Source organism: Taurulus bubalis, assembly GCF_910589615.1.
Source record: "Taurulus bubalis genome assembly, chromosome: 14".
In the NCBI taxonomy this organism is placed as follows: Eukaryota; Metazoa; Chordata; class Actinopteri; order Perciformes; family Cottidae; genus Taurulus; species Taurulus bubalis.
In genome coordinates, this window is record NC_136602.1 from 6650199 (window position 1) to 6676810 (window position 26612).

The 26612-nt window shown below is 43.4% G+C and overlaps 1 protein-coding gene across 1 annotated transcript; it reads left to right on the plus strand.

Moving 5' to 3' along the window:
- Positions 1-322: 322 nt before the first annotated feature.
- Positions 323-25465, plus strand: usp54a (ubiquitin specific peptidase 54a; the record flags this gene model as incomplete). Its single annotated transcript, XM_079230064.1, has 21 exons — positions 323-511; positions 7665-7757; positions 7847-7981; positions 8082-8195; positions 8749-8831; positions 9203-9305; positions 9421-9567; positions 9682-9831; positions 11669-11837; positions 12114-12305; positions 12905-13039; positions 13905-14613; positions 15320-15438; positions 16006-16173; positions 17149-17268; positions 18678-18864; positions 19724-20601; positions 20843-20937; positions 22047-22163; positions 24016-24280; positions 24849-25465. 21 exons carry the CDS (start codon positions 323-325, stop codon positions 25463-25465), a joined length of 4785 nt encoding a protein of 1594 aa, XP_079086190.1.
- Between the last annotated feature and the right edge of the window lie 1147 nt (positions 25466-26612).

Consider the following 26612-nt stretch of genomic DNA (forward strand, 5'->3'; position numbering starts at 1 on the left):
TTATTTCAAGTTAAAGAACATTACAACGTTCAACTAAATCTTTTACTGAGGACTTCATTTGTATTCTTCTTTTTTTGGGCAGAACTAATTTTTTTTCCCTTAAACCTTTTTGCAGTTTATTTTAGTTTCCTCCTTCTCGCTCTTGTCCATTCTGTTATTGGAAGTCTTCATCATATTTAGAATTTCATCCTCTCCTCCGCCAGAGGAAATGGCTCAGTCTCCTTCGACACGAGAACGGAAGACGGCAAGCTGACTCCTGCTAGGAGCGAGGCCGCGAGACGACGAAGAAGGAGGAGAGAGAAAAGAGGAGCGAGCAGGGAAAATGTCGTGGAAGAGGAACTACTTTGCGTCAGGTGGCGGCGGGGGAGTTGGAAGCGGCGCCGGTGGCAGCAATGGTGGTGTTGGGATGCAGGGGATGTTGACGCCTCGCACCATGACGTCCATCGCTCCCAGTAAAGGGCTGAGCAACGAGCCGGGACAGAACAGCTGCTTCCTGAACAGCGCCCTGCAGGTACACTTTCTGTCATGTCTTTCCCTCTTTCACGCACATGCATACACCTTTCTCTGTGACCTTTTGACCCCTGTTGTGAGACAGGATGCCCAGTGTCCCTGTAGTAAAGCGCACATGCTGACTTTCCTTCTCAGGACCAACAGTGTTTGAAGACATGATATATAATTTGAGTGTAAATCGTTCATAATTTATTCAATCGTTTTCATTATTGATTAATCTGCCAATATCTTCCAGATTAATTGACGAATCGTTTTGGTCACAGTTTCCTCTGAGCCCTAGGAGATGTCTTCAGGTGTCTATTTCTGTCCAAAACTCAAAGATATTCACTTTAGAGCTGAAACTATCAACATAAAATGAATCGGCAACTATTTAAATACTCACTTAAATACATAATTGATCAAGTAAAAGTGCTTTTTGTTATTGAATTGTTGATCAAATGACCAATGTGAAGGCGTCTCCTTGGACTGGAAACTGTGATGGACATTTTCATTATTTCCAGACAGATATGAGACAAAAGTATTTAATAGAAAAAATAGTATGCCGATGAAATTTTGACGAGAAAAAAAAGGTCACTTTAGGACTGTAACGGTTCCTGTATTTGCGCAGAACCATCTCGGTACAAGGGGCTACGATCCGGTGCACGCCGGATACAGGGTGTGTAGATTGGTGCACGTGATGCGGAACTAAAGCTCACAGGTGTGAGTTCCTAATTGAAACTTTTAGCTGACCGGCACAACAAGCGGATTGGCGTACTAGTCGACCACACTTTGGTGAGAGCAAATGAAACGGCGGAGCTGTAAAACCCGCCTGCGGGTTCAGCAACAACAGCAATGGAGAGAGAGAGAGTTGTGTATTGCACAAGCACGATGTGTCGGCATCACTTGAGGATGTGCATGGAAATACATCAACGGTGTGCTTTTCAGTTTTATGGCCTATTGTGACTTGTTTCATTTTGGGAAAGTATTTGTTCAGTGTAATGCAGAAGTGTTTGAAATGTTTCTTGAAACATGAAAATAGCCTGCGTTTACCAAAGTTACTCCATCAGAATCCAGCAAGAGGAGTTTGTCTGTCTTTGAACTACTGTTGGAACAAAATACATAAACAAATGGATTGTTATGCGTTTGTTTCACAGAGATGCTAACACAGCTGTAGAATCTTCATGACTGCAGTATTGGCACTCAAAATGTTTCCGTGCATCAGCATTACTCAGCAATACTTTGACTGAATGCATCCAATGTAGATGCTGAAGAAGCCTCAGGTCCACCGCAGTGCCTTTTGAGCCAGTCAACGCTGTGGTTGGTAAACAGCAGTTAGACAGATGACTCCCCCATCCACATAACAACCAGTTTGATAATCTCCTCCATACTTATGTGAGCCTGTAATGAGCCTCCTCCAGGAGCCTGTAACACCTCCCAGACTGCACATTACACTTATTTATGACTCAGCCTTTTAAATAGGAGGTCTTGGAGGAGGTGTGTTGTATGCCTCGACAATAAGAGCTGAGACGGTGTGAGAGCAGTAATTATTGGTGTTTAAACAGAGGCTGACTCATTAACCCTGCAGGGTGGGGCTGCTGCTGAGATGACAGACTCTGCTGAAGAGGAAACACTCATTACATCGGTTCACGGAAGCTTTGTGTGGGCTCAGCAGCAACATTGCACACGGCCAGAGGTCAGAGGTCAACGCACACAGACATCGCAGTGTCATCTGGCATCAGTAGAAACCGTTAATCTGTAAAAAGTTGTAATTCTTAAATGTGAATTTCCGTGTTGGCGAGTACTACTGCATTTGTTTTGAAAGTAAAGCCTTGTGAAGACTGATACATGTCCTTAAGTGACATCACTTGAGTCAGCGTTGGTTGTGTCTGAGGCCACAAGTTTGAAAAGGAAAGACATCTGGCTCACCAGACCTCTGTGGTCCCCTGTTCTTGCTTTATAAATTCGGATGTCTAATTGAACCGGCGGTCGAGTTGCATTGTGGGTAATGTAGGCGCCAGGTTTTGACGAGGAGGAAGAATGTGCGTAATGAAAAGGACAACATCTCAGGTCCTGCTGCATCGATTTTTTTTTTGTTGATCTTTTCGTTATGTGCATCATGAGTTTGACTGCATTTTTTGAGAGCATGCATAGTTTCATGTGACTGCTTCACAATAAAAGCCTCCCTGTGTTTCAGTTAAAGTGTTTGGATGTGAAGCAGCAGCACCAGTGGGAAATGTTGTGTTAGCATTAGCAGAAATGTAATCCAGCTCTGATTCGGCTGCAGGAGGGTAAACGGGGGTGCTGATTTTCAATCGGATCAAATTACAAATACTTGCACTGTCTTTCATGCTGCATTGTTTTCTGTCAATCCTTCGTGTTTGAACTACACTAAAAATCAAAAACATTTAAGAGATAATTATACTGCATTGGTTGGCTTTTGCGAGGAAAATAAAGTCAAACCATAGAACAGTGCACTCTAATGTTTCAGCTCCACACATGCTTGATAAACCGTTCATTAACAGATTAATGCATGAACATAAATCAAACTTCAGCTATAAAATAACTTTATACTTGTAATATATTGTAACATTTGGTGAAAAAGTAAACGGTAAATATGAGCATATGTCTGGAAAATGCCTAAAACAATCAATTGATTTTTGAAAAACAGTTTCTTAACAATTGTATGTTTATTGTCTAAACAACATTTTTCCAGAACAGACATTTTGATTTGTCATATGAGCAAAAGCACAGATATAAATTATAATATTAACAATAACGACGACTCGGTTCCATAAGTGTTCCTCTACATGTAATGCAGCTGTCATTAATGTTACTAGATACACCTCTGCTTTTCAAAATGCCAACTGTGTTAACTTGTTGAAATCCAGGAAATGTCCTTTGAATGGGTTTCTAACTTTCATCTACAAACGTCTCCTTTTTACTCAAAAGATTTCATTGGGATTAACAATATGAACACTGTGTTCCTCCAGTAAATCTAAGAAGTAACTTTCGGCCTGAGGCATCAGTCTGCTGCCCTGCAGGATCCTCCGGTGCCCAGTGTACCGTGAACTCTCACACTTCCTCGTGACTCTGCACTGACCACCTCCACCCCCTCCTTCAACAGCCCCTCCGCTCTCTGCCCGTCTGTTCTTCTTGACTTGTCACCGTTGCCTAACGTCAAAACAAAGTGATCAAAAGGCTGCGAGCAGCTGAGCTGAGGGAAGTGGAGGCGGCGTGGCGTGGGGGTCCGGGGGAGTCGTCGGGAGGCTTAGCAGCTCCGACATGTGACGAAGACAAAGTGAAGAGGAAGAATATCGTGGTAACAATCTGCTGAGGGTTTTAGTTCAGCTGTTCACGCGTCTTCATCTTCTCATCCTCCCTGCAGCTCAGAGCATCCAGCTTTCTCAATTTGCTTCGTTCGACTTTTTTTTAACCGGGCAGTAATTCAATTAATACCACATTCATTTAATAGAGATGGAACACCATTTGGTGTTTGCAGGTTTTAAACACATTACATGTGAAAACTTTGAATATCCATCCGATCTATCCAAACCACTTTATAGATTGATTTACTTCCTTTACGGCAGCGGTTGTTTTGAGGTCATTGGTATGGAAACCCACTTTTACTTTTTCACTCCCCTGCACATCCCTCCATACCTCATATTTAAATACACTTGCCACCTCCACATACCACTTACATCCCACCTGAAAGTACTGCTATCTGTTGACTGCACTTTATTTTAACTTGAATTTTATATTCTACTGTAGATTTAATTGTAAATATTCATGCTCCCCGTTATTTCACTCTGTTTACCGTTAAATGTTATGCACCTTCCGCCAGGACAAATTCCTTGTATGTGAAAGCGTACATGGCAATACATGGTTCTGATTCTGATTGATACTATTGACATCCCTGTTGTAATCAGCTGTAATTATGTTTTTCTTCTTTCCACCCATAATAACTATTTTGAGATATACCCTTAATGGAACATATTGTAAAGAGGACTTCCTCCAACCTAAAAGCATAAAAGACCATTAAAGGTACAGCGTGGTCCTCTCAGCCACCTGACTGTACCCAGGAGTGTAGAAATAGAATCCGTCTCAGTCGAGGTTGAGAAACCTTATTTAGTATGTTTTTAAGAGTAGAACTCACCTCCTTCAGATATTTAAAGAATTCATTAATATCCACGGTGCAGCCTCCCCCGTTCCTCGGTGGTTTACCCCCTGCTGACACTCCCACCTCACAGCTCACTGCTCCACCAGAGAGCCGCTCCTTCCTCCCTCTGTCTCATCCCTGCTCCACCAGATGGGTTTGAGTCACAGGTTTTTCTCAGTGATGCTTTTCTTTGTCAAATATCACATTAAAGTGAATATCTGACTGTTGGTGTGTGACATAAAAAATACATTAGAAGAGGTCAACTTGGGCTGTGGGAAATTCTAACACGGATTTTCACTATCTGATATTTTAGATTAAATAATAAAAAAGGTACAATTTAAAAAGTGATTTATAGAATGAAAGTACACAGGATTTGTCTTGTTCAGGTCTGTGCTGAAGGTTTGTTACCTTGCTGAACTGCTGAACGCTGCTGCTTCGTCCTGCAGGAACAAAGTAACATATTGGACCTGGTGGGGGGGCGACAGGAAGGAGAAAACAAGCGCATCCAAAGTGCTGACACCACAGTATGTTTCACTGAGGACTCCTGTCCAAGGATGAACCCGATTCACACCCCAGAGCTTTAGTTCAGCACACCTTCTGTCCTTTTTAGAAGATGTTGATGTATGTATATTTATAAATCATGAAGAGAGAAGAAATGGCACTTACAGAATCAAAGGTGACGTCTTGAAATGTCATTTTTCTTTCTTTCTGACAGTCGAAACCACAAAGAAATAGGGCAACTAAAATGATTGATTGATTTATGAATATAGTTCTGTCAATAGACTAATCGATTGATCAACTAATAATTACAGCTCTAGTGGAGTTTTTGTCCCTCTGTACATTCACGAGGTGAAGCCATACAACTCTGGATGACACACACTTGCCACAAACTGAGGCAAAGGTTTGTTTCATCAGAATTGTTCATCACTCCAAGGATTCAAACTACACCAGAGTCTGAGCTCCAGACCGCTGCGGCTCTTTTTAAAACCCTTCTCATTAATAAAGTGATGAAAAAATTCCTCCATGTCTGAATTCCTGCTGCTCAGCAGGAGAGAGAGAGAGAGAGAGAGAGAGTAGTCTCAAAGTCTCTGCACAGAAAGAAAAAAAAAGATTCTTATGAGCTGAAGTGTAAATATCCTGGGTTGAGCAGATAGGTACAGAATATATACATAAACCTCTCATAAAAAGTTTCTCATCTGCAGTTCGAACTGAGTTTCTATGCTCATGGTTTCTGATCCTGTTATGAAAACCTCTGGCTGCCTTCACAACCCACCGTCACAGCTGGTTAAAAATGTGTGTGTGTGTCCATGTATTCTTGGTGTATTCAGATGGTTTGTGCAGGCTGAGCTGCAGCTCCGTTCCATAAATGTACACACCGTACCTCGTTACCTTTTTAGATCCGCCGGGTGGTTTGTGATGTCGATGGTCTTGTTCACACCTACTGACAATTCGTGTTATTTTCCTTTTCTGTCGTTCTCTTTTCATCCGAACATATTTCTGTCCTTGTGCTGCTGCAACATCATAATGATAATAATGGTGATGGTTATGATTTTGTTTGTATGTGACGGCAGGCTGTCGGACCTGTCGTACCTCTAAACTCAAATCGTGGTTGTTGTGACGGTGTTGTGTTGCAGGAGGCCGTTCAGTCCTTTCAGTCGGACACGGTTAACTCCCGCAACTCGGTGGACACGATACGATTTTAGCACGTTTATCAATTTACCTGACTTTCTTTCTTAATTATTCATTCCTTCCAGAGAACTTTCTGTAATCGATGCGTCTTGTCAGTCCAAAACATAAAGATATTTCCTCTACTATCGTATATGACATAAAAAAATTTAAAAAACTCAGATTTATAACCATACTTTTATACTTTGTCTGCGCTGTAGCTGAGTTTATTTGCTCCAAAGTAGCTGATGAATGCATGACTTATTCACATTTCTTTTTTGTTGTTGCTACATTTCAAAAGTTAGCTTGACAATTGAATGAAAACATGGCTTTTGTGACATTTGTTCTCTCTGACACGTGAAACATCATGTTCTGTCTTTTTTTACCCTGCATGTCTTGTCACCACACACATGCACACACTTTCTCTCAACATCACTCTCACTTTAACACACTCCATCTCTCACACACACACACACACACACACACACACACACACACACACACACACAAACACTGCTCTTCGTCACGCAGGAGGCCAGATGGTTTCCTGAAGCAGATGGAGAGAGTGATGAACACAGTTTGACACGAACACACACACACACACACACACACACACACACACACACACACACACACACACACACACACACACACACTCTCTCTCTTTCATGTCTTCACTTGTGTTTTTTGACTCTTTCGCTCTCTCGCACACATTTCAGCTTGTCCTCAGGTCACTAAACTAAAAAAGCTCTCTGATTGGCCAGCTGTGTTCTCAACAGTGCTTCTGTGCTGACAGGTGATTGGCCGGTATCTCACATCACATTGAGCCATTTAGTGGAGTCCGATCGGCCGCTGCAGCACTGAGACGCATCGATTTGCAGGCAGTCTATTCAGATGTTTAGGATTTGAAATCTTAAACTCTGATTGGAGAGAATCCAGTTTTCTGCTTTTAGTATACGTACTTATTTTTTTGGAAAACATTTTTCAAGATTGTTTTCTTCATGTGGTCGTTATGTGCTCTTTAGGCTTCAAATTGTACCGCAGAGTTGTGGACAGAAAGGATTTTGAAGAATCTTTCAAACTGTTTAACCGGGATTATTTCAAACTGTAAAGTCTTTACTTCCTGCTCTTTGTCTGCTGAGATTTTGGGATCAGCTTTTGGCAGGTATTTGTTGTTTTTTGGGGCAGTACAGATTGTTATGTCAAGGTTGTCAGTTTTATTGTTTTACAATCAGACAATCTTCATTAAATCCTGAGTGGAACTTCCCATCATTCCTCCTCCTTATTTCTTTAGTTTGTATGTTTATTTCCTTTATGTTTTTTACTGATATCATCCCTCCGTCTTGTCTCACAGGTTCTGTGGCACCTCGACATCTTCAGGCGTAGTTTCCGCCAGCTGACGACTCATAAGTGTATGGAGGACTCGTGCATTTTCTGCGCTCTGAAGGTGAGAATCACCCTTTCTGATATCTGAAGCTGATCCCGGACCAGCTTCCCGTTTCTAACACTCTCCATGCTTCTCCCCTCGTTCTTCAGAGTATCTTCGCCCAGTTTCAGTACAGCAGTGAGAGAGTTTTACCGTCCGACGCTCTTCGCAGCGCGCTTGCCAAAACCTTCCAGGACGAGCAGAGGTTTCAGCTCGGCATCATGGACGACGCCGCAGAGTGCTTCGTAAGACGGCAGACGCTTCATGCAGCGCCGCTTCGCTCAACATTGTGTTAAACTTTCAGTCATGGGTTGATGATCATTTCTGTTCTGTGTGTTTCTGCAGGAAAACATCCTGATGAGGATTCACTTCCACATTGCAGATGAGACCAAAGAGGACATTTGCACGGCCAGACACTGCATCCCCCACCAGAAGTTTGCCATGACGCTCTTCGAGCAGGTGAGACTGAGACGTGGTCTGATTGTGAACAGTGTTCACCATTTACAACTATTCATTTAGATGTAAAGATAGATTCACAATGTCTTAACTGTTCAGGCGGCCCATTTATGATTCTTTCTTTCAAAGATGTATTCCTTTCAAAGTTTAATAGCAGCAGACACAAACATGTTTGTAACATTTCTTTCATGGAAAATTCAAGTGATTGTTCATAATAATCATTTTTAAATGAACACACTTAATGATGAAACTGACTCAATTATTCATTCAGTCTGCAGTATGAAACAATTATAGAAATTGTGAATAAATCTCATGAAGTCGCTTGTTTGGTCCTTCCATTCGTCTCTACTAAGCTCCACAATTAAAAGATGGTGAAAGAAAGTTTTGTTTGTCAAGGTTTTCAGGGCAATAAATGTCCTCAAAATACAATATCATATTCTCTATTGAGATGTATTTTTAATATCATCATCATCATCATCAAACTGTCGTAGTCAAAATGTCTGAGTTACCAGATGTGATGTTTACCTGTGTGTTTGATTGTGTGTGTTTGTGTCAGTGTCTGTGCAGCAGCTGTGGAGCATCCTCAGACCCTCTACCCTTCATTCAGATGGTCCACTACATCTCCACCACCTCTCTGTGGTAAGTGTGTGTGTGTGTGTGTGTGTGTGTGTGTGTGTGTGTGTGTGTGTGTGTGTGTGTGTGTGTGTGTGTGTGTGTGTGTGTGTGTGTGTGTGTGACTCTATGTTTAGCTCCGATCTCAGAAGAGGTAAGTTCAGGCCCCACACACACACACACACAGACACACTCTCACATTCCCTCATGTCGCTAGGTTACACTTCAGGGTCACCTAGGCAACTAACTAATCGTTGCCTCCATCATGTCACATACACACACATGATTTTAGCTTTATATACATCTTATTTATTTTGCATTAATAATGCTATGTTTTTTTGTGTGTGTGATAGCCATAAACTAGAGCTATGAAATGAATATCTCCTCGTTGTCCTCAGTAACCAGGCAGTGAAGATGTTGGAGACGAGGGAGAAAGCCACTCCTGGTATGTTCGGAGAGCTGCTGCGAAACGCCAGCATGGGAGACCTGCGCAGCTGTCCCGTGAGACATTTTAATAAAACATGAATTGTTATTAATCAAGTGGTTACAGCTTCTCAGATGTAAAAATGTCAATTTGAATGTTGTACATGTTTTTCTTCCTCCTCCTCCTCTTCAGAGGCAATGTGGTCAGCAGCTCAGGATTGCTCGTGTCCTCCTCAACAGTCCGGAGATCATCACCATCGGTCTGGTTTGGGACTCCGAACAGTCGGACCTCGCCGAGGACGTCATACACACCCTGGGAACCTGCCTGCGTCTTGGGGATGTATGACGTTTTTTTATTAAACAAACTTCTTGATGTACAGCAGAGTCATCAGCACGCGGTGTTGGACAATCAGTTCAGCTGCTTCATTGAACTCTTCTTCTCTTTTGTTCTCAGTTGTTTTACAGGGTGACGGAGGAGAAGGCTCGTCAGTCCGAGCTCTACCTGGTCGGCATGGTGTGTTACTACGGGAAACATTACTCCACCTTCTTTTTCCAGACAAAGATCCGACGATGGATGTACTTCGATGATGCACACGTCAAGGAGGTATATTCAGACATGCATGGCGACATAAGGATGTGTTGGTAGTAGGGCAATGGGAAAGATTATTGGTCAGAAAAAATAAATATATATATATATATATATATATATATATATATATATATATATATATATATATATATATATATATATATATATATATATATATATATATATATATATATATTATTTTTTCTGACTTAGACTGGCATCTCCAGTACCACTATACTTCGCAGCCAATCGCTGCAATTGTTCTTGGATTTAATGCGACATTTGATTATCCCACTAATGCAGCTGAAGAGAAACTTTTTAAAGTTTATCGATGTTGAAATTATCAATGAATTCAAAAGATACCCAGCAGTATATTAAGTAACTAAAATGACTCCTAAATGTTACACACTCTTCCTTTTTTAAGTATATTTGGATGTCAAAACTTGTTTACCTAAGAACGCTTTTGAATGCAGTAGTTTTATTTGTAAAAGAGTATTTATACACTGATATTATTACTTTTACTTAAGTAACATATCTGAGCACTTCCACCACTGCAGGATATTTATTGAGGGTCACTGCAGGTATAGAAGCCCAAATCAAAACAAGTATGTGGAGGAAATGGCCACATGTTGTAGTCGTTGTTCTTTCTCTTCCTGGTCATCCTCACACCTCTCTCTGACCTCCCTTCTTTACCTCCTTCTCCTCGTTTTACTTTTACTTTTCTCTCTTTTCTTTTATTGCTGTACTCTAATAACATGAATGCACTCATGAGTTATCACATTCCCCCACTCCCTCTATGTCCCTCTCTCTCTCTCTCTCCTGGTTGCGAAAACAAGGATATCCCTCTATTGTTGGTCAGTCCAGCTGGACAGGGCCGAGGGTGTGGTCAGAGCACACACACACACACACACACACACACACACACACACATTACATCACCCACATACACACACACACTCCCACAACAGACGATTTTGCTCACACATCTCTTTCTTTCACACATTTTTCACACTCTGAGCGCTACATGGTTGACGGACGGGTGAAGTTTTGGGTTTTGACGTCCTTTTAGATCTGACCACTGGTTGTTTTTTTGGTGGTGGGAAAATGGAGTAAAGGCTGAAATAACAAGCGGGAAGATTGGTTTCACAAACGGAAAAGAAAACGTCGGCTTCCTGCTTTCTGTCGAACAGCCTGATGAAACCGCCTCAAATTTCAGCTGCTGTCACTGTTTAGCTGCGGAGCAGGGTTTTCGAGGTGAACGGGACGTCTGTACTTCGGCTGGTAAATTAATTTACGGCAAAGGTTTTATGTGAAAAAGCTTTATTTCTTATCATGTGGTCAGTAGGGCTTAGTATTGTTTGTCTCTACCTAAGTTAAAATACTTTTTGTATTGTTTCTTCAGACACCTAATTGAATCTAATTAAATTTAGCCTTCAACTATATTATACAAAAGTAAATCAAAAATACTCAAAGATCCAATCGGGATCTGAATTTACTCTTTTGTTGTTTGTAAAGGCAGAATTTTATTTGTGATCCTTTATATTGAGACATTTTAGCATCAATCTTAAAATGAACTGAGCCGCAGAAGATATGAAATGCTTTTACAGGTTTGGACACAGAGGTCCTGGTTTCAGCGGCGAGGAAAACCAAGTGCATGAGGATACATTTCTTTTCAGTTTTGGGAAAGTTATGAATTACAAAAATAATTCAACTATGAAGAAACCAAATAAGTAAAAGTACAGCATGTATTTATTTAAACTTTTGTCCACTACAACAGTAGATTGCAGTTCTCACTTTGGGGTTTTTGTACCGTCTCCTTTTGCACTCATCGTCCGCTGTCGCTCCCCTTCAGATCGGTCCCAAGTGGAAGGACGTGGTTTCTCGTTGCATCAAGGGCCACTACCAGCCGCTGCTGCTGCTGTACGCTGACCCGCGTGGAACGCCGGTGTCAGTCCAGGACCTGCCATCGCGCTTCGACCTCCACCACCTCACCAAGGCCTGTTACGACAGCGAAGACTCGGGTAACTACAACACAGCTAGGAGTCGTAGTAGTAGCACAACCGCAAACATTCAGGTAACTAAACCAGAAACGACAGTACTTGTTGTAGTAGTAATAGTACTATGACAGACAAGACTGACAGCTAACGGTTAGAGAAGTAGTTGTAGCAGTAGTCGTACTGTGATGTTCCAGCGTGTCTGATGTTGGTGTATATTTGTGCGTGCGTGTCTATGAGCACATCGCCACTGACGCCCCCGACTTGTTTACTAATCCCATCCCCCTCCACCCGCCCGGCCAGGCCGCGAGCAGTCCATCTCCAGCGACACTCGCACCGATTCGTCGACGGAGAGCTACTCGTACCGACAGCCCTCCCACTCGCACCATGAGTCCCTGGCCAGTCACTACTCTTCTGACTCCCAGGGAACAGTCGTCTGCACCGAGCGCCCAGACGGACCCCAGCACACCTCGCTCTGCAGCCTGGATACCGTAGGTGGGTAGCTGGAGGAAAAGTTGTCTGGGTGAAGCATAGGAGGGGAGAAGTTAGATAGTAGTGAGGCGAAGTAATGCCTCCAGGGAAGTGTTGGCGGGAAAGTTCACTAGATCAGATCAAAGGACGGATGTGCCTGACCATTTTTGTAAGGCAAAGAAGACAAATAGGAAAGAAAGACTTTTTATTCTTGATTAATCAATCTGTTGATTGATCAATAACAAGTTAAATATAAATAATCAGTCAACATCTGCAATACATAATATCTATTTGAACTAAATGTAAAATAATGTTCTCAGTGTGAAGTCTTCATATTGTTGACAATAAGCTGTTGTCCTGCAAGTTGTTAACCAATCGCAGCTCATCTCTCTGACAACACAACTTTCATTTTAATTCATTCATTTATATTTAATATATATTTGATTGGATCATCTTTATTATGGGCAGAATAAAGCAGAGTGTGTTTGTATTGTTTTTATGTTCCGGTCTGAACTTGCTGTGCAGTCATTCACGCTCTGCCATTGGTCTTTACTCCTGCCATTGTGTTGCATGATGTGGTGACCATGCTGTAAACATCTGTCACCGTGCTTCTTGTTGCTAAGGCCACGTGACGGACAGTGAGCAGCACCAGTCTCTGAGGAAGGGAGGCGGGGCCGGGGATAGGAGGCGGAGCTCTAGCCGTCACCGGCGATCTAAACTCGACAACGAAGCCCCGGCGGCTGGTTACCACAGTGAGGGTAGGCAGGAGTGTGTGTGCTAATCAGGGGCCGGGGCACAGGGGCCAATCACAGGGCAGAGAGGAAGCTACTAAAATTGTTGGATAAAGTTCAACCAACACTGGATTTTTTGTTTGTTTTTAGAGATTAAGAAGCCTGATGACAATATATCTGCTGATATTCATTTTTTAACATGAACTGTTTAGATAAGGATCCCTTAAATTTGTTTTTTTTAGGAGCCGTGTTCAATACATATTGCATGCGTCACATTTCACAGCTGAAAAATAAATAAAACAAACGTATAAGCACATTTAAAAAAGTAAACTTCATGAAAAAAAATATAAAGGAATGTAAGGTGAGATTCAAACATTTAAAAACATTTTTCCTATTCAACTGTTCTAATATATCTGTCAGGCTCGAATGTTGACATTAACTAAAGTAGGTGATCTGGCAGTTTTCCAGCTTATTACATGAACTGGTTAGATCCTATAGTGATACATTGCCTTGTTTTATTTTGTATTTTCTTGCGACCAACAGCAGCATTTTAAAGACTGTGAGGAAACTGAGCTTTTAGGGAAGCTGTAATACAATGTCGAGATATTCCTTTATGTTAGCATTTGGTCGTTAAATGCTTCTTTCTGGGAAAAGAAAGATTACAAAGAAAGAAATACAGTTTTGTGACCACAGGAGGAGAACTTGTGTTGCTATCATCATTTTTTTTAGTTCATATTAAACCATTCGTTCTCTCTCCCTTCATTCATTTTTGCAGTCACTAATGTAATCTTACTTTTCCCCTTGTCTCTATATGTTTTTGTTACTTTTATTTTCATTCTCACTTTCTCACAACTTTTCTCCTCCCTCCTTTTACTCTCTTTCCTCCCCCCAGGAGAGACGTTAAAGGAGCAACAGGTTCCTCGTCACCTCCCCAAATCTTCCTCCTCCTTCTCATCCTCAACTAGTCGCCTCAGAGACTTCAAAGAGACCATGAGCAACATCATCCACAGCCGACCCCTCTCCTCCTCGTCCTCTTCGTCTTTACCGGCTGCCGTCCTCGCCTCTGAAATCAACTCCTCCACCAACAACCACCACTATCCTGCCACCATTTCATCTGCCTGCACTTCCTCGAGTAAACCCCAAGACTGGGAGGCTGACAGCACCAGCACCAGCAGCGAGTCCAAGTCCAGCTGCTCGGGTGGAGCGGGTTCAGGGAGATACCGGCCGGCCTGGAGGCCCCGAAGGGAGGCACTCAACATCGACAGCATCTTCAACCGCGAGAGGCGAAGGCAGGCGGGATACAGCCCGCTCGGAGCCTCCCTGACAGACGACTGCGTTGTTCCGGCCTCGGGGGGAGAAGATGCCTCCCTCCCGACCCAGGAGGACGCACGGTCCGTCAGGCCAGGCTCCTCCTGGACTCTTCCCACCACCTCCAGCAGCTACAGAGGAGACGCACCTGCAAGTGGAAGGGGACGTGAAGGACGTGCCGAGCTGCCTCCTCCTCCTCCCCCTCCACCCAGGCTGATCCAGAGGATGGAGAGTGGATATGAGAGCAGCGAGAGGAACAGCAGCAGCCCAGTCAGCCTGGATCTGGGCGACAAGTGAGCTCACAAAAAGTCCTGGTCCAGAGCTGTTTGTCCACTGATTTAGGCCTTATGATTGAATTTGTATTCTACTAAACACAGCTGCACACAGAGCCTTGACATTGTGTTCTTATTCTGTGTTTGTCTGAAATAAATTTCCTACTGAATGAGTAGCAAGCAAACTATTTAATAGCAAAAAGTTGCTTTCAAGGTAGAAAAAAGGACATACCTGTCCAGTGGATATCAATTTTAATTGACGGCAGAAGCTGTTTTATTGGTTGATAGGATCATAGATAATTGTATAGAATTTACCAACCCATCAGTTCAAACAGACTTTGACAGAAACCAAATGAAAGACAGCGAAAATGGTTACAAAACATCTGGAAACCTTTCTGATAATTCCTGTTGACCACCATCCATCATGCGCATACACTCAATATATATATTCCTTCACAAGAGTTCAATAAAATAATCCAAAAATGCTTTGTTTCGCAATAATTTAGTGAAAATAGGATTTGGATGGATTTCTATGAGGCCATGTATTGATTCACAACATTTAGATAATGCTGCATGATCATGAAAGTAATCGATAAATGCAGCTCTAGTTGTTTCTGTGGGGTCCAGTGACATCAATCTGAACTGTCAGATGACTGGTTTTCAAAATATCAAAGACATATTACTGGATGTGCTCAAGCATGACTCTCTGTCTCTCTCTTGTCTTCAGGGACTGTGTCGTGAAGAAGCCTTCCTCCTCTTCCTCAGGACCGGCATGGAGGAACATACGGTCTAAGAGCAGTGGAGCTTTGCTGCAGGAGCTCAGCTCTGCCAACAGGGGGAGCCTCGGTACGAGTCCGACACATAAATACCTCACCTCATGTCTCCATGCGCATCTTTCCATTGACTCTCTAAGCAATCGCGCCACTTTGTGTTCTGCAGACCTGAAAACCTGTTTATAATTATTGCACCTGCTTGAATTGAGCTGTACACACCTGTACTTGCTGTAGAATACCTTCTTTACGACATGTTTTAACAGCTAGTAATGCAAACAGAACGATGCAGCACGGCAAGTCCCATGTCCCATTCAGAACCTCAGTACTGCAACTAAAAATCCCCTGCATCCCCTCCAGAAGGTTTTTCTTTTCATCTTAATTTAAGGGAAGGAAGCCTCGGACATTGCTCCTTCTGAAGATGTTTCACTTAAACAGACACTAATTTCCCCCTTGATGTTAGTCAGAGAGACAAATCATCTTGTTCAACCACTCAAACTGGAATCAGCTGACAAATATTGAATCCGGCTGATCTGAACGTCTAATGAGAGAACACAAAAATCTCTCCTCGGGCTGTTTTGTTGCTATAGTTCCCAGTGATGACTATTAACGTGTGTGTGTGTGTGTGTGTGTGTGTGTGGAGCAGCGCCCCCCGTTGGCCGCAGCGAGTTGGACGAGCTGCAGGAGGAGGTGCAGAGGAGAGCGAGGGAGGAGGAGCAGCACCGCCGGCAGGAGAAGGAGAGGGAGGCGGCGCTCGGCTTCAACCCCCGACCCAGCAAGTACTTGGACCTGGACCAGCTGCAGATCCAGGGTATAAACACACACACATAAACATTATGATTTCAATATCTATGTATTAACAATGCATCATGGGACATGTGGACTCAACTTTCTCTAGAGGAGGCAACATCAATAAATCAGTAATTCAACAGAGATTCAGTCCATCACTGATCCAACGGTTGGTCATCTGTTGTAAGGTGTGTTTGTGTGTGGTCAGCGTGTGTGTGTGTGTGGTCAGCGTGTGGGTGGTGTTGTACAACAGGAATGTTCCACATTGAACAACTGAAAGGGCCGGACTTAGCTAGAACACAAAAGACAGAATGACCCACGCAGTAATAAAGTGTGTGTTTGTGTACCACAGCTAACTACACAACTGCACTTCACTTATACTTATATTATGTTTGTTTTGTAGTTTTTCTTCAGTTGATTTTGAGCTGATTGCAAGTAATTCTAACACCAAACAGTCCCTCAAAGTCTCTCTACAAATAGAGAATGAATGAAGTCTTAACTGATGTTTTGATCTGTCGTTTATTAACCGTCTTCCTCTGAAGTCAGTCTGAGAGCAGATTGTCAGAATTAATGGACCTCATGCAAGAAAATGTTTCACTTACACTTGTATTCGTACGGATGATGGGTTTGTACGAGTGAGCCGTCTCTGAGTGCTGTTTGACATATTCATATTGATACTGTAGTGTTATAAAACAGCATCAATTTATATTGACGCTGATATTGTTAGACTATATGAATACATTTAGTATTATATAAATTTAGATTGAAGAAACTAAATGAATAATGTCAATTTATGTCAATTTATGTTTTCAAACCAAAATTTCTACAAAGCAATACATTCTAATCCAGGAGTGAAAAATGTAATGTCAAGTCTAAAATGTAAAGGTGCATTCTGACACTGAGCTGTACATTCACACTTTCAGCAGGAGTTGGATGCTTTCCTCGTCACCGAGCAGCAAACTCATTGCGTGTGCTTCTGTGTGTGTTCGTTCTGCAGGTAAAGGTGATAACTTTGAGAGATGTGTGTCGGAGGCGGAGCTTCTGCTGGACCAGTCGGTGCGCCTGGAGCAGGCGGGCGAGGTTTCTGCCGTGCTGTCGGCCGTCAACGAGGCCGTCTGTAAGCTCCGCCCCTCTTGCCTCACACGCAGACAGATTCAGTATCTCGCACCAAATAAACACACTGTGAATGAGGTCACCACACCCGGCCCCCCCCCCGCCCACCAACCCTCTGCTTTGTTGCTAATGGCAACCAGAGGCAGCACAGTGGACTGCTGATGACTGCTTGACATCAGCCAATGAGATTCCAATGGGTTTGTGTGTCACTGAGGATTGTTCTCTCTCTTTCTCACACACACACACACACACACACACACACACACACACACACACACACACACACACACACACACACACACACACTTCAGTCTCCACTACACCACCGAGCTTTCTCCTTCAACCACAGACGCACTCTCTGAACAGTTGGATTCCACATCTCTCTCGATTTGTTTGATCTGACAAACTGACACACACACACACACACACACACACACACACACACACACACACACACACACATACACAAACCTGACAGCTGGTTATAACAACAAAAACAGATGAAGACATACAGATCTATGCTGAGACATTAAAGGACAGATTGAAAAGCATCAAACATTAGAAATTGAAGGCATCAAAGCATCAAGACGAGAAGCAGTTTGGTGCGTCGAGCTTTAGAAGATCTAGAAGTCTCCTCTAAATAAAAGCCTGTCAGAGCAACGCCACTTTTAGAGACTTGACTCGCGGCTTTACTTGAAAGGAATATTTCCAGTTTATTTGTAATTCCTGTCAGTGATACAAACATTATATTTACCAAGTTAATCTCTGGGAACACATCATGACATCATGAACAAGAAATCTTTTTTGATTTTTTTATTATAGAAAAAACTGTTCCGTTCTCATTCACAACAGGATATTGGCTCTTAAATCGAACGTGTTTAATGCTTGCGATTTGAAATCTGTGCAGCCAGGATTCATTTCTGCATAAATGGAGAGATGTTAAAAAGCACTCTTTAAAAATCTGACCATATAATCTTTAGAACCATCAGAAAACCATTGTTGGAACGGGGGAATGGGATGTATAGTGTAGATTCTCGTGTAGCGTATACCTCCCATAACAAGAAACAACTGGAACGACCCTTTAACTTGATAGGTTGGTTTGAGTTTATTTTGGCCCACATGTTTCTTTATATTTTGTTAATTTAAGATTCTGAATATAATTTCACCATTTCATCATTGAAAACCAAACCTTCTCATTCCCATCAAACACATGCACACACACTCACACCATCATCATGTCCGATATTTGATTTTCTGTCGGGTGTATATTTGCTTTTTAAGATTTTTGCATGAAATCATCATAACATGTTATTTTCTACATCTTTTGTTACCGTATTTATTCTTTTCTCTCTTTTTTTTTCTTTTTTTTTCTTTCTGTTTTGTATTTTCTGTTGACATGTTACCCGGCTGCAGCCAAACTGCAGCTGGTGGCAGCTGAGGCCGGAGCTAGTAGTCACAGCCGGCTGCAGCGCTGCATGAGGAGAGCCCGCAGTCTGCAGCAGCGCATGCAACTGCAGCAGCAGCAGGACTCAGAGGCAGTCAGACAGCCACCGCAGCAACAACAGGAGGAGGAGGGGCAGCAGCTGCGGGAACAGCCCAGGTACCACCTGTAGTCTGCTCAGCCAATCAGGAGTAGCATTAGCACTCGGCAAACGTCACAAGTGTAAAATAAAAATAAAAATCTCTATTTTAGAAACTTTTAGAATGACATTTTAGAGATGCACTTAGTTTAGCTTTCTAAACTTTTTTTCTATTAGCTTTCTTTCCGAGACTGAGATGAGATGATGGATTTCAACCTCCTCTGTGTGTATCCATCCGCCCTACTATAGTGCAGGTTACCAGGTACAGTTGGTGTACCTGGTCTTGACGTGGACTGGCAGTCTATGACGCCAGCAGCAGAGTATATTGGGCCACATTATTTACAGCAGAAGAAAAACATATCGCTCAGTCAGCGAGAGCAGCGGTACCGCAGAGTTCTGGTTTTCGTCTCTGCCCAAGACTTCAAGAAGCTGCACACAGTCACTGCAACACTTCACCTCACACCTCAGATTGTCACTTTGTGGATGTTAAGACCCAAGAAAAGAAGCGTCGGCAATATGCAAAACATTCCGCTGGAAAATGACGAAGAACCCTTTTGTGAGATAATTATATCGGCAGTATTCAGTATGTTTTTTGTTTCGCTCCAACACTTTCAAGTTGTGACTGTAATGAAGTCGACTGAGAGATTGGTGAGAGATTGTTGACGCACCCCAGGAAACAACCTCCGAAACACACAATGAGCCCAAGCTTTCCAATGACACCATCTGTTGCAAACATACTGCAGGCCAACACACACACACACACACACACACACACACACACACACACACACACACACACACACACACACACACACACACACACACACACACACACACATAGAGACTTCCTCACCCGCCTCTCTCTCTCTCTCTCTGCAGTGAAAAGCTTCTCTCGCTCCAAATACTTTTGACAGAGAGACACGACGACCAGTCAGCTGCCAATCAGGACCAACAGGCCCCGCCTCTCTCTCCCTGCCTTGTTAAGCCCCTCCCTCCCAAAACAAACTCAGTGTCTGACCCCGCCACCAGCGCCCATACAGGTTCACCCAGAGACAACAGCAGGCCCGGAGGCCCCTGCTTTCTCTTTGGGAAACCCCTCGCCAACACCAGGTCCCTCCCTGCCCTGTGCGTGGACACCTGGGAAGAGAGCCCCCTGGGAGACTTGGCTCCACCCCCTCCATCTGAGGAGGCGGAGCATCCTACCCAGTGGACCAGATCGCCCCCTGTCGCCATCCCAGCGCCCCCACCCAGGCCATATTCTCAAACCCATTCACCTGTTAATCTGATGATGGAGGAAGCGCCTAATTACACCCTACATCCACAGACCACGCCCCCAACCGCTAGCCCCAGGGTTGCCCCACTCCCATCCTCCTACCCAGTCAGGAGCTGGTCCTGCTTGGACCCACGCGATGTTGTCGATTCTCCTGTTCCCGTTGAACCCCCAATCAGCGCCCCTCTTTACTCAACCCCAGACGGCCCTTCCACTGCCCTCCCTCCGCCGACCGTGAGCTGGCCTGATCCGCCCTCCTCCCCGCCCCCCAGTCAGGACTACAAAGCAGCCCTGCCTGTGGAGCGCTGGGCGCAAAACGTCAATAGATACTACGGCTCCCAGAATGCAGGAGGAGGAGGAGGGGGAGTGGAGGTGCCTGATGAAGAGCTCTCCGAGCTGGACTCTCTGTACCAGGCCAGTTTGCTGGCTCCCAGCATACACCGGGGCAGCCGTGGAGTCAGTCCTCAACCAACCAACAACAAACCAGGTAGTTACTGCAGAAATACAAGTTCAGTTTAGGCATCCAAAACTCCAACAACAGGAGAACCCAGTTAATCTTTCATATATTATGTTTTGAAGTAATATCTCAAGTTAACTCGATGCTCATAATTGATGCTAAGCTACCGTCAACAAAACTCAACGCTGTAATAACAGCAGTCGCACTGCTGCAACACAACCTTTACAGTTATTGCTGCATCCACTGTTAATAATAACATATGTGTGTGTAGGTGTGAGGAGAATGCTGTCAGGACCTGGACGATCCAAAACACCAACGGCTGAGATCGAGAGATACGCCTACAGAACACCCGTTACAACTCATAAGGTGTGTGTGTGTGTGTGTGTGTTGCATGTTGCATGAAGCAATTGCACGACTGCTCCCCATGAGCTCAGTTTCTTTTGTTAATGTCTTAACATGCCTCTCTGTGGTCTCGTTAGCAATTTGTGACTTACGTTTAATTACATTCTAGGTCTTGCCGGGGTTCTTTTTAAATGTTTTATTAGGTGTTCTTTCAAAGAACAAAGATAAACAAAAGGGATACATACATGCCACCCAGATAGAAAACGTTTCCCAGGCCTCGCTGCTGATCTGTGCTGCAGCTAAAGACTCCAGACATCGGTTTATACCATAGACTGTATTTAGGAAGTGGACAGAGTCACAGAGACTATTGGTTTGTGGACTGTGGTTTCGATTCCACAAGTTTGTTATTTTAGCTGTTGCCAACTGGTTTTTGTTTTTTTGTGACATGAGAGGGTGGAGCAAAATACAACAAAACATCTTGAATCAGACCTTTTTTTTTTTAAGGCAAAGGTCTCAAATTAAAAACAAACTTTGAAAGGGTTATACTTTCAAGAGTAAAATGCTGAAAACACGCAGACTGTACAACGACGTGGTAGCAACCTGTCAATCACAAGGTAGCCACACCCTGAAGCATACCCTGCTTTATGGTCTCTGAATGATATATTATTAAATGAACATCATGCTGTATTGAAGAAGACTTGAAACTAGCAATTAAAAGATAAATGCATGCATACAATGTTAACTGAGGTAAAGCATGTGAGAAGTAGAGTCATTTTCTCATAGACTTCCACACAATCTGACTCCTTTTTGCAACCAGAGGAGTCGCCCCCTGCTGGTTATAAACAACAAGCAAGTTTAAAGCACTTTGGCATTTATCCCTTTTAAAACCCGAAGGTTAACGCCTGGCTGAGACTAACATAACACACCACAATGTCCAATTGAACTCTGGGTAGTTGAGTTGCTTTGTCGATAATGTAGAAGCAGGAAGAAGAATGAATAGGCTTTAAGTTTTGGGGTATTTCTTTCTTTCTGGTTGTAATTGTATTGTTTATGGGTGGAAGAGGGAATCCAGTATCTTGATGAAGTGAAGTTTGTAAAAATGTTATTCCCTGCTGCCCTGTTTCTCTGAGCAGTTGCCGTCAGGCGAAGACGAGAGCTACAGCGTGGCAAACCTGCGACGCATTGCCCGCAGCCTGAGTGGAACCGCCATCGGGTCGCGACCCCAAAACCTCAGCCCCTCCGACAGCTGTGTAAGTTACAGTCGACTGGTTTTCCTAAAACATCCTGCTGTCGTGTTTATACGACGTACCTGCAGACTGGTTCACTTTCTGAGCAGCAAAACACGTCAGCCGCTTTAAAAAGAGCCACCTGTTGACATTTGTTCAGAGCAGTACACTGTTTTGTACAATTACACCGTTCTTTAATATATTATTAGGACTTCATAAAGCTGTTCAATAAAGTCGTACTGTTAAATGTCAACATTTTGGCAGTATGTTAATGTTTGCAAACAAATATATTCATTGTTTAATGTCGTTTTATCCGATGAGAATATTTATATCGGGGTCATCTTTCAGTAGAAGGATTTCAGACATTTTTTAACCATCAACTTGGCTTTTTTAAATTCTAATTTAGTGGTTCTTTGTCATGTTAAAGAGCCTCTTTCTTAACCGAGGAACACCTAAGAACTGACCTTTTTAAGGGTAAATAATAAAATGGTAATTAACAAGCCACCTGTCTGCTGCTGGAGTGATGTACGTGTTTATAAATGTCCCTACATCAGTAAAACCCCGTTAACATATAATCCTCCGTACAGCCTGTGCTCCTCTGCAGAACCTCTTTCTCTCAGAGTGCCTCCTCTCAGTTGCCGCTGGCGTTCAGCCATCTTGTATTCAGCCCTCAGGAATCGCCTTGGGCCGGCGCATTAAAGATTGATCACTGATTTAGTTTTCCATTAAGCTTTTAACCTTGGCACTCGCCGCGAGGCGAAGCCGGCTTGATCTGAACCGACAACTGAGGTTTGACTCCAGATATCCAACCGTCAAATCCTCCGTCTGTGGGAGGAATCCTGATGTTTCACTTTGGCCAGAGGGTTTTATTCCTCCGTGTTGGAGGGTCGATCGTATCTGTGATAGGCCCGCTGCGACGTTGAACTCACACGGGTGGAGGGTTCAACTAAAAACAAGGTGAACTCTGACCTGCTGTCAGGGAGCCTCATGAATGATTCAACCGCCGACATGAAGAAAAATCGGCTCTGCTCAGGAAAACCTTATTTTTATCGTTTCTTTATCGCAGCTTTGACCAGTTGAACAGAATTAAAGCTCTCGCTTATCACCATTTACTGCTGATGCCACACAAAGTGGCCCGTCCATCTCACTCTCATTAAGATTCTTTAATTCCCATCATATCAGACGAGCCAGCCACAAAATTGACTTAATTTCAGAGGTGTGGGGGTTTTTCACACAAGATTTCAAAGACCGGGACTAAAACCAAAAGAAGAATAAACCTTAGAGCTCCAGTTTTCATCATCATATTATTTATATAAAAGTATAATATAAATATAACAATATATAATATGATATCTTATAATATGATACATATGTCTAAAATGACTATGTATGTCTCTGTCCAACCCACAGCTTCAGCGCTCTCCTTGCGTTCTGAGACAAAGCTGTAAAAAGCCAAAACAAAGTGGACAAATCAGTAAAATAACTCCTCTTCACCTTTTTGTTTTCCATAAAACCCCCCAAAAAACTTGCATCTTAGAGATACAAGGTTTTCACAGGTGTCTGGATTTTATTTTGTCATTTTTCACAGTTTTTCCTCCATGTTAACTTGTTTACATTTTTTATTCCCCCTTCTATTCCTTTATTCCCCACTATCTTTTTTTTAAAACTTTTTGTACTTCTCTCCATCCTTTTGACATTTCTTTTCACTTTTCATTCTATGTATTTATTTTTCTTTTCTTCTTTTCTATGTGTCATCTTTATACCTTTTTTTCTGACCTAATTTCCTTCTCCATCTTCCTCATCACACCTCCTACTTATTATTCCTTTTCTCATTCTTTATTCTACCTCATCATCTTTTTCCTCCTTCGTCCTGAAGGAGCCCCCTGTGGTCCGGCCCCCCCTCAGACACTCTTACTCCTCCTCCTCCCTCCCCCGCCACCCAAGCACTTCCTCCGTGCACGTCCCCTCCTCCTCCTCCACCTCCTTCACTACAGACCCATCCTACCACCATCACCACCACCTCCTCCAACACCACCAACCCCGACACCACGGCCCCCCAGCTCCTGCACCTCCTCCACAGCACCCTCCCTTGCAGACATCACGGCCCCTGAACTCGGGCCTCTCCTCCTGGGGACACTCAGGTAACATACTGGCCCTTCACCTCCACCTCCACGCTCCACCAGCACCACCAAACCACAACAACCACCAAATAATAGTCATGTCCAAGCATTAAAACATCAACTCGCTGATTTCTTTTTTTATGTTATAATGTGGGAATTTATTCAGCAGAGGTTTAAAGTTTTAAAAAACGGCTTTACCTCTGTTTTTGTCATTGTAGCACCCCAAGGGTAAATTTATTTATTCCGCAGAACTATATTCCTGGCTTTGGAAGATCATTTATGTTGGGAAGATGAAGTTAAATCTTATCTAAAGATATTGTCTGAGTCAAATAATAATTATAAGTAACTAGCTACAGTTCAAATATGGTTCTGTAACACTTATTTAGAGTGTATTGAGTTGGATGTCCTTGAAAGTAAAGCTCCATTTAAATAGAGAAACATTTTCCGATTTAACAAGAAATGATTCTGGCTGCAGCACCAAGTTTTACAAGCTTCAGGACATGTGACTGTTTAATTGTTTGTTTCCAAAATAGATTTTCTACATTGTGTTCTAATTGCTCCTCCTCCTCCTCTTCCTCCTCCTCCTCAGGAGCTGGACCGAGTGTCCAGCAGCAGTTTCTGGTTGTGTCTGACAGGCATCCGGCTCTCTCGGGTCAAAGCCTCCACAGCGTCGCGTTGAGTTACGGCACTTTGCCGCGGGCTCCTCGGCGAGCGCCTCCTCCTTCCTCCACCTCCACCGCCTCCCTCCCCAGACCCAGAGCGGGCTCCGGTCCTGCCCCCCCGCTTCCAGGCCCACAGAGTCTCTACGCCACCCTTTGCCACCCTCGCCGTTCTGCCAACACCGCCACGAACGTTCACTACCGGCAGCCATCGCTGCCAATTAATGTCAACGGGTCCACCGGTTACGCTCCACACCTCCTCAGGGGCCCTGGAGAGGCCCCCCCCGCCACCCAGCCGCTCCGCCTGGACGTGCCCCCTGAGACCGACTGGCGCCGTGACGCCGAATACAGGACCGTCAGCTCCTCCTGGGACCCCCGCGCCGCCCGCCAACACCAGCCTGTCCAGCGGATCAACTCCCACCAGCCGCCCCGGCCCCGCAGGGACCCCCAGCTCTGCTCGCTCTGCCAGCAACTTCCTGCGGAGCCGTCACGCCCCTACTGCCAGTCCTGTGGCGCGTATGTGGCTCGGTTCCGCCCGGTCAGCTGATCCGGCCTTTAAGCTACAGGTCCCGCCCCCCCTGCAGATGCCAGAAGAGTCCTGTTCCAAATGTCTTGTATCCATCAAGATAAAGATTGTTTTTTTTGTTTTTTTTTATTTAAAATGTGCCAATGTTTCTTGCCCATAATCTGGTCATCATCTTGGTGGATATCTCCCTTTGGAATAAAACTCTTGGTTCTCATGTCTGCAGCATCATCTGGAGAAACAAACCGCTCGTCTTGCAGAAATGTGCCAGTTCAACCATCACCCTCCATGTGTTGTTCCTGGCCACGCCCACCACAAGGCCACGAAATGAAACGTGACTCACACGGACGGATCTCCTATACACAATCTATGAATGTCTGCTGGATTTAAGCACATATTCGATTTCTAATCAAGACAAAGCACCGCGATGCAGACCAGGACCACGAGAGGAAGGCTGGCCGAGGAGGATGAAGGACGGAACTGAAAGAAAAGCAGAGTGATGATGATGATGATGATGATGATGATGATGATGATGATGATGAAGACATTGCTGCGAACCGACGGTCTGTTCAAACTGATGACAGTTTGATCAAAATATGAGGGAAAACTTGCATCAATAATCGATAAACAGTTGGAGTTATTAGTCTTCACCTGCTGGATGTCAGATTGATAATATACATGAACGGCATGTTTATTTAATTGTGAGAGGAAAAAAACATGAAAGCCGTTGAGTTTTATAGTTGAAGAAATGATGGTTTAATTAATCTAAAACTATTTAGATAATTAATTAACCATTTTAAATTATTTTCCCAGTAAAAATACCAAAATGACTCATTCCAGGTTCTCAAATGTGAGAGTTTGCTGCTTTTTTTTTGGTCTTACTTGATCATAAATTGGCATATTTTTTTGTCCAACCGGCAGCCAGAAACTCCTTTTTAATTTAGTAATTCACTACTTTTAATACTTATTAGCTCATAACTTAGTGACTCTAAAATCTGCACAACACACTTAGTTATCAGCTGTGGATCATATTTCAGTTTCTATTTTGAAGGTGCCAAAACGTTTATTTTAAAGCTTATAGATATGGCATTTTTTTTTTTTTTTTTAACTGATTTCATTTCTTTACATTCATCACAATTTTTATAAAACAGAAAATTGTGATGAATGCTTC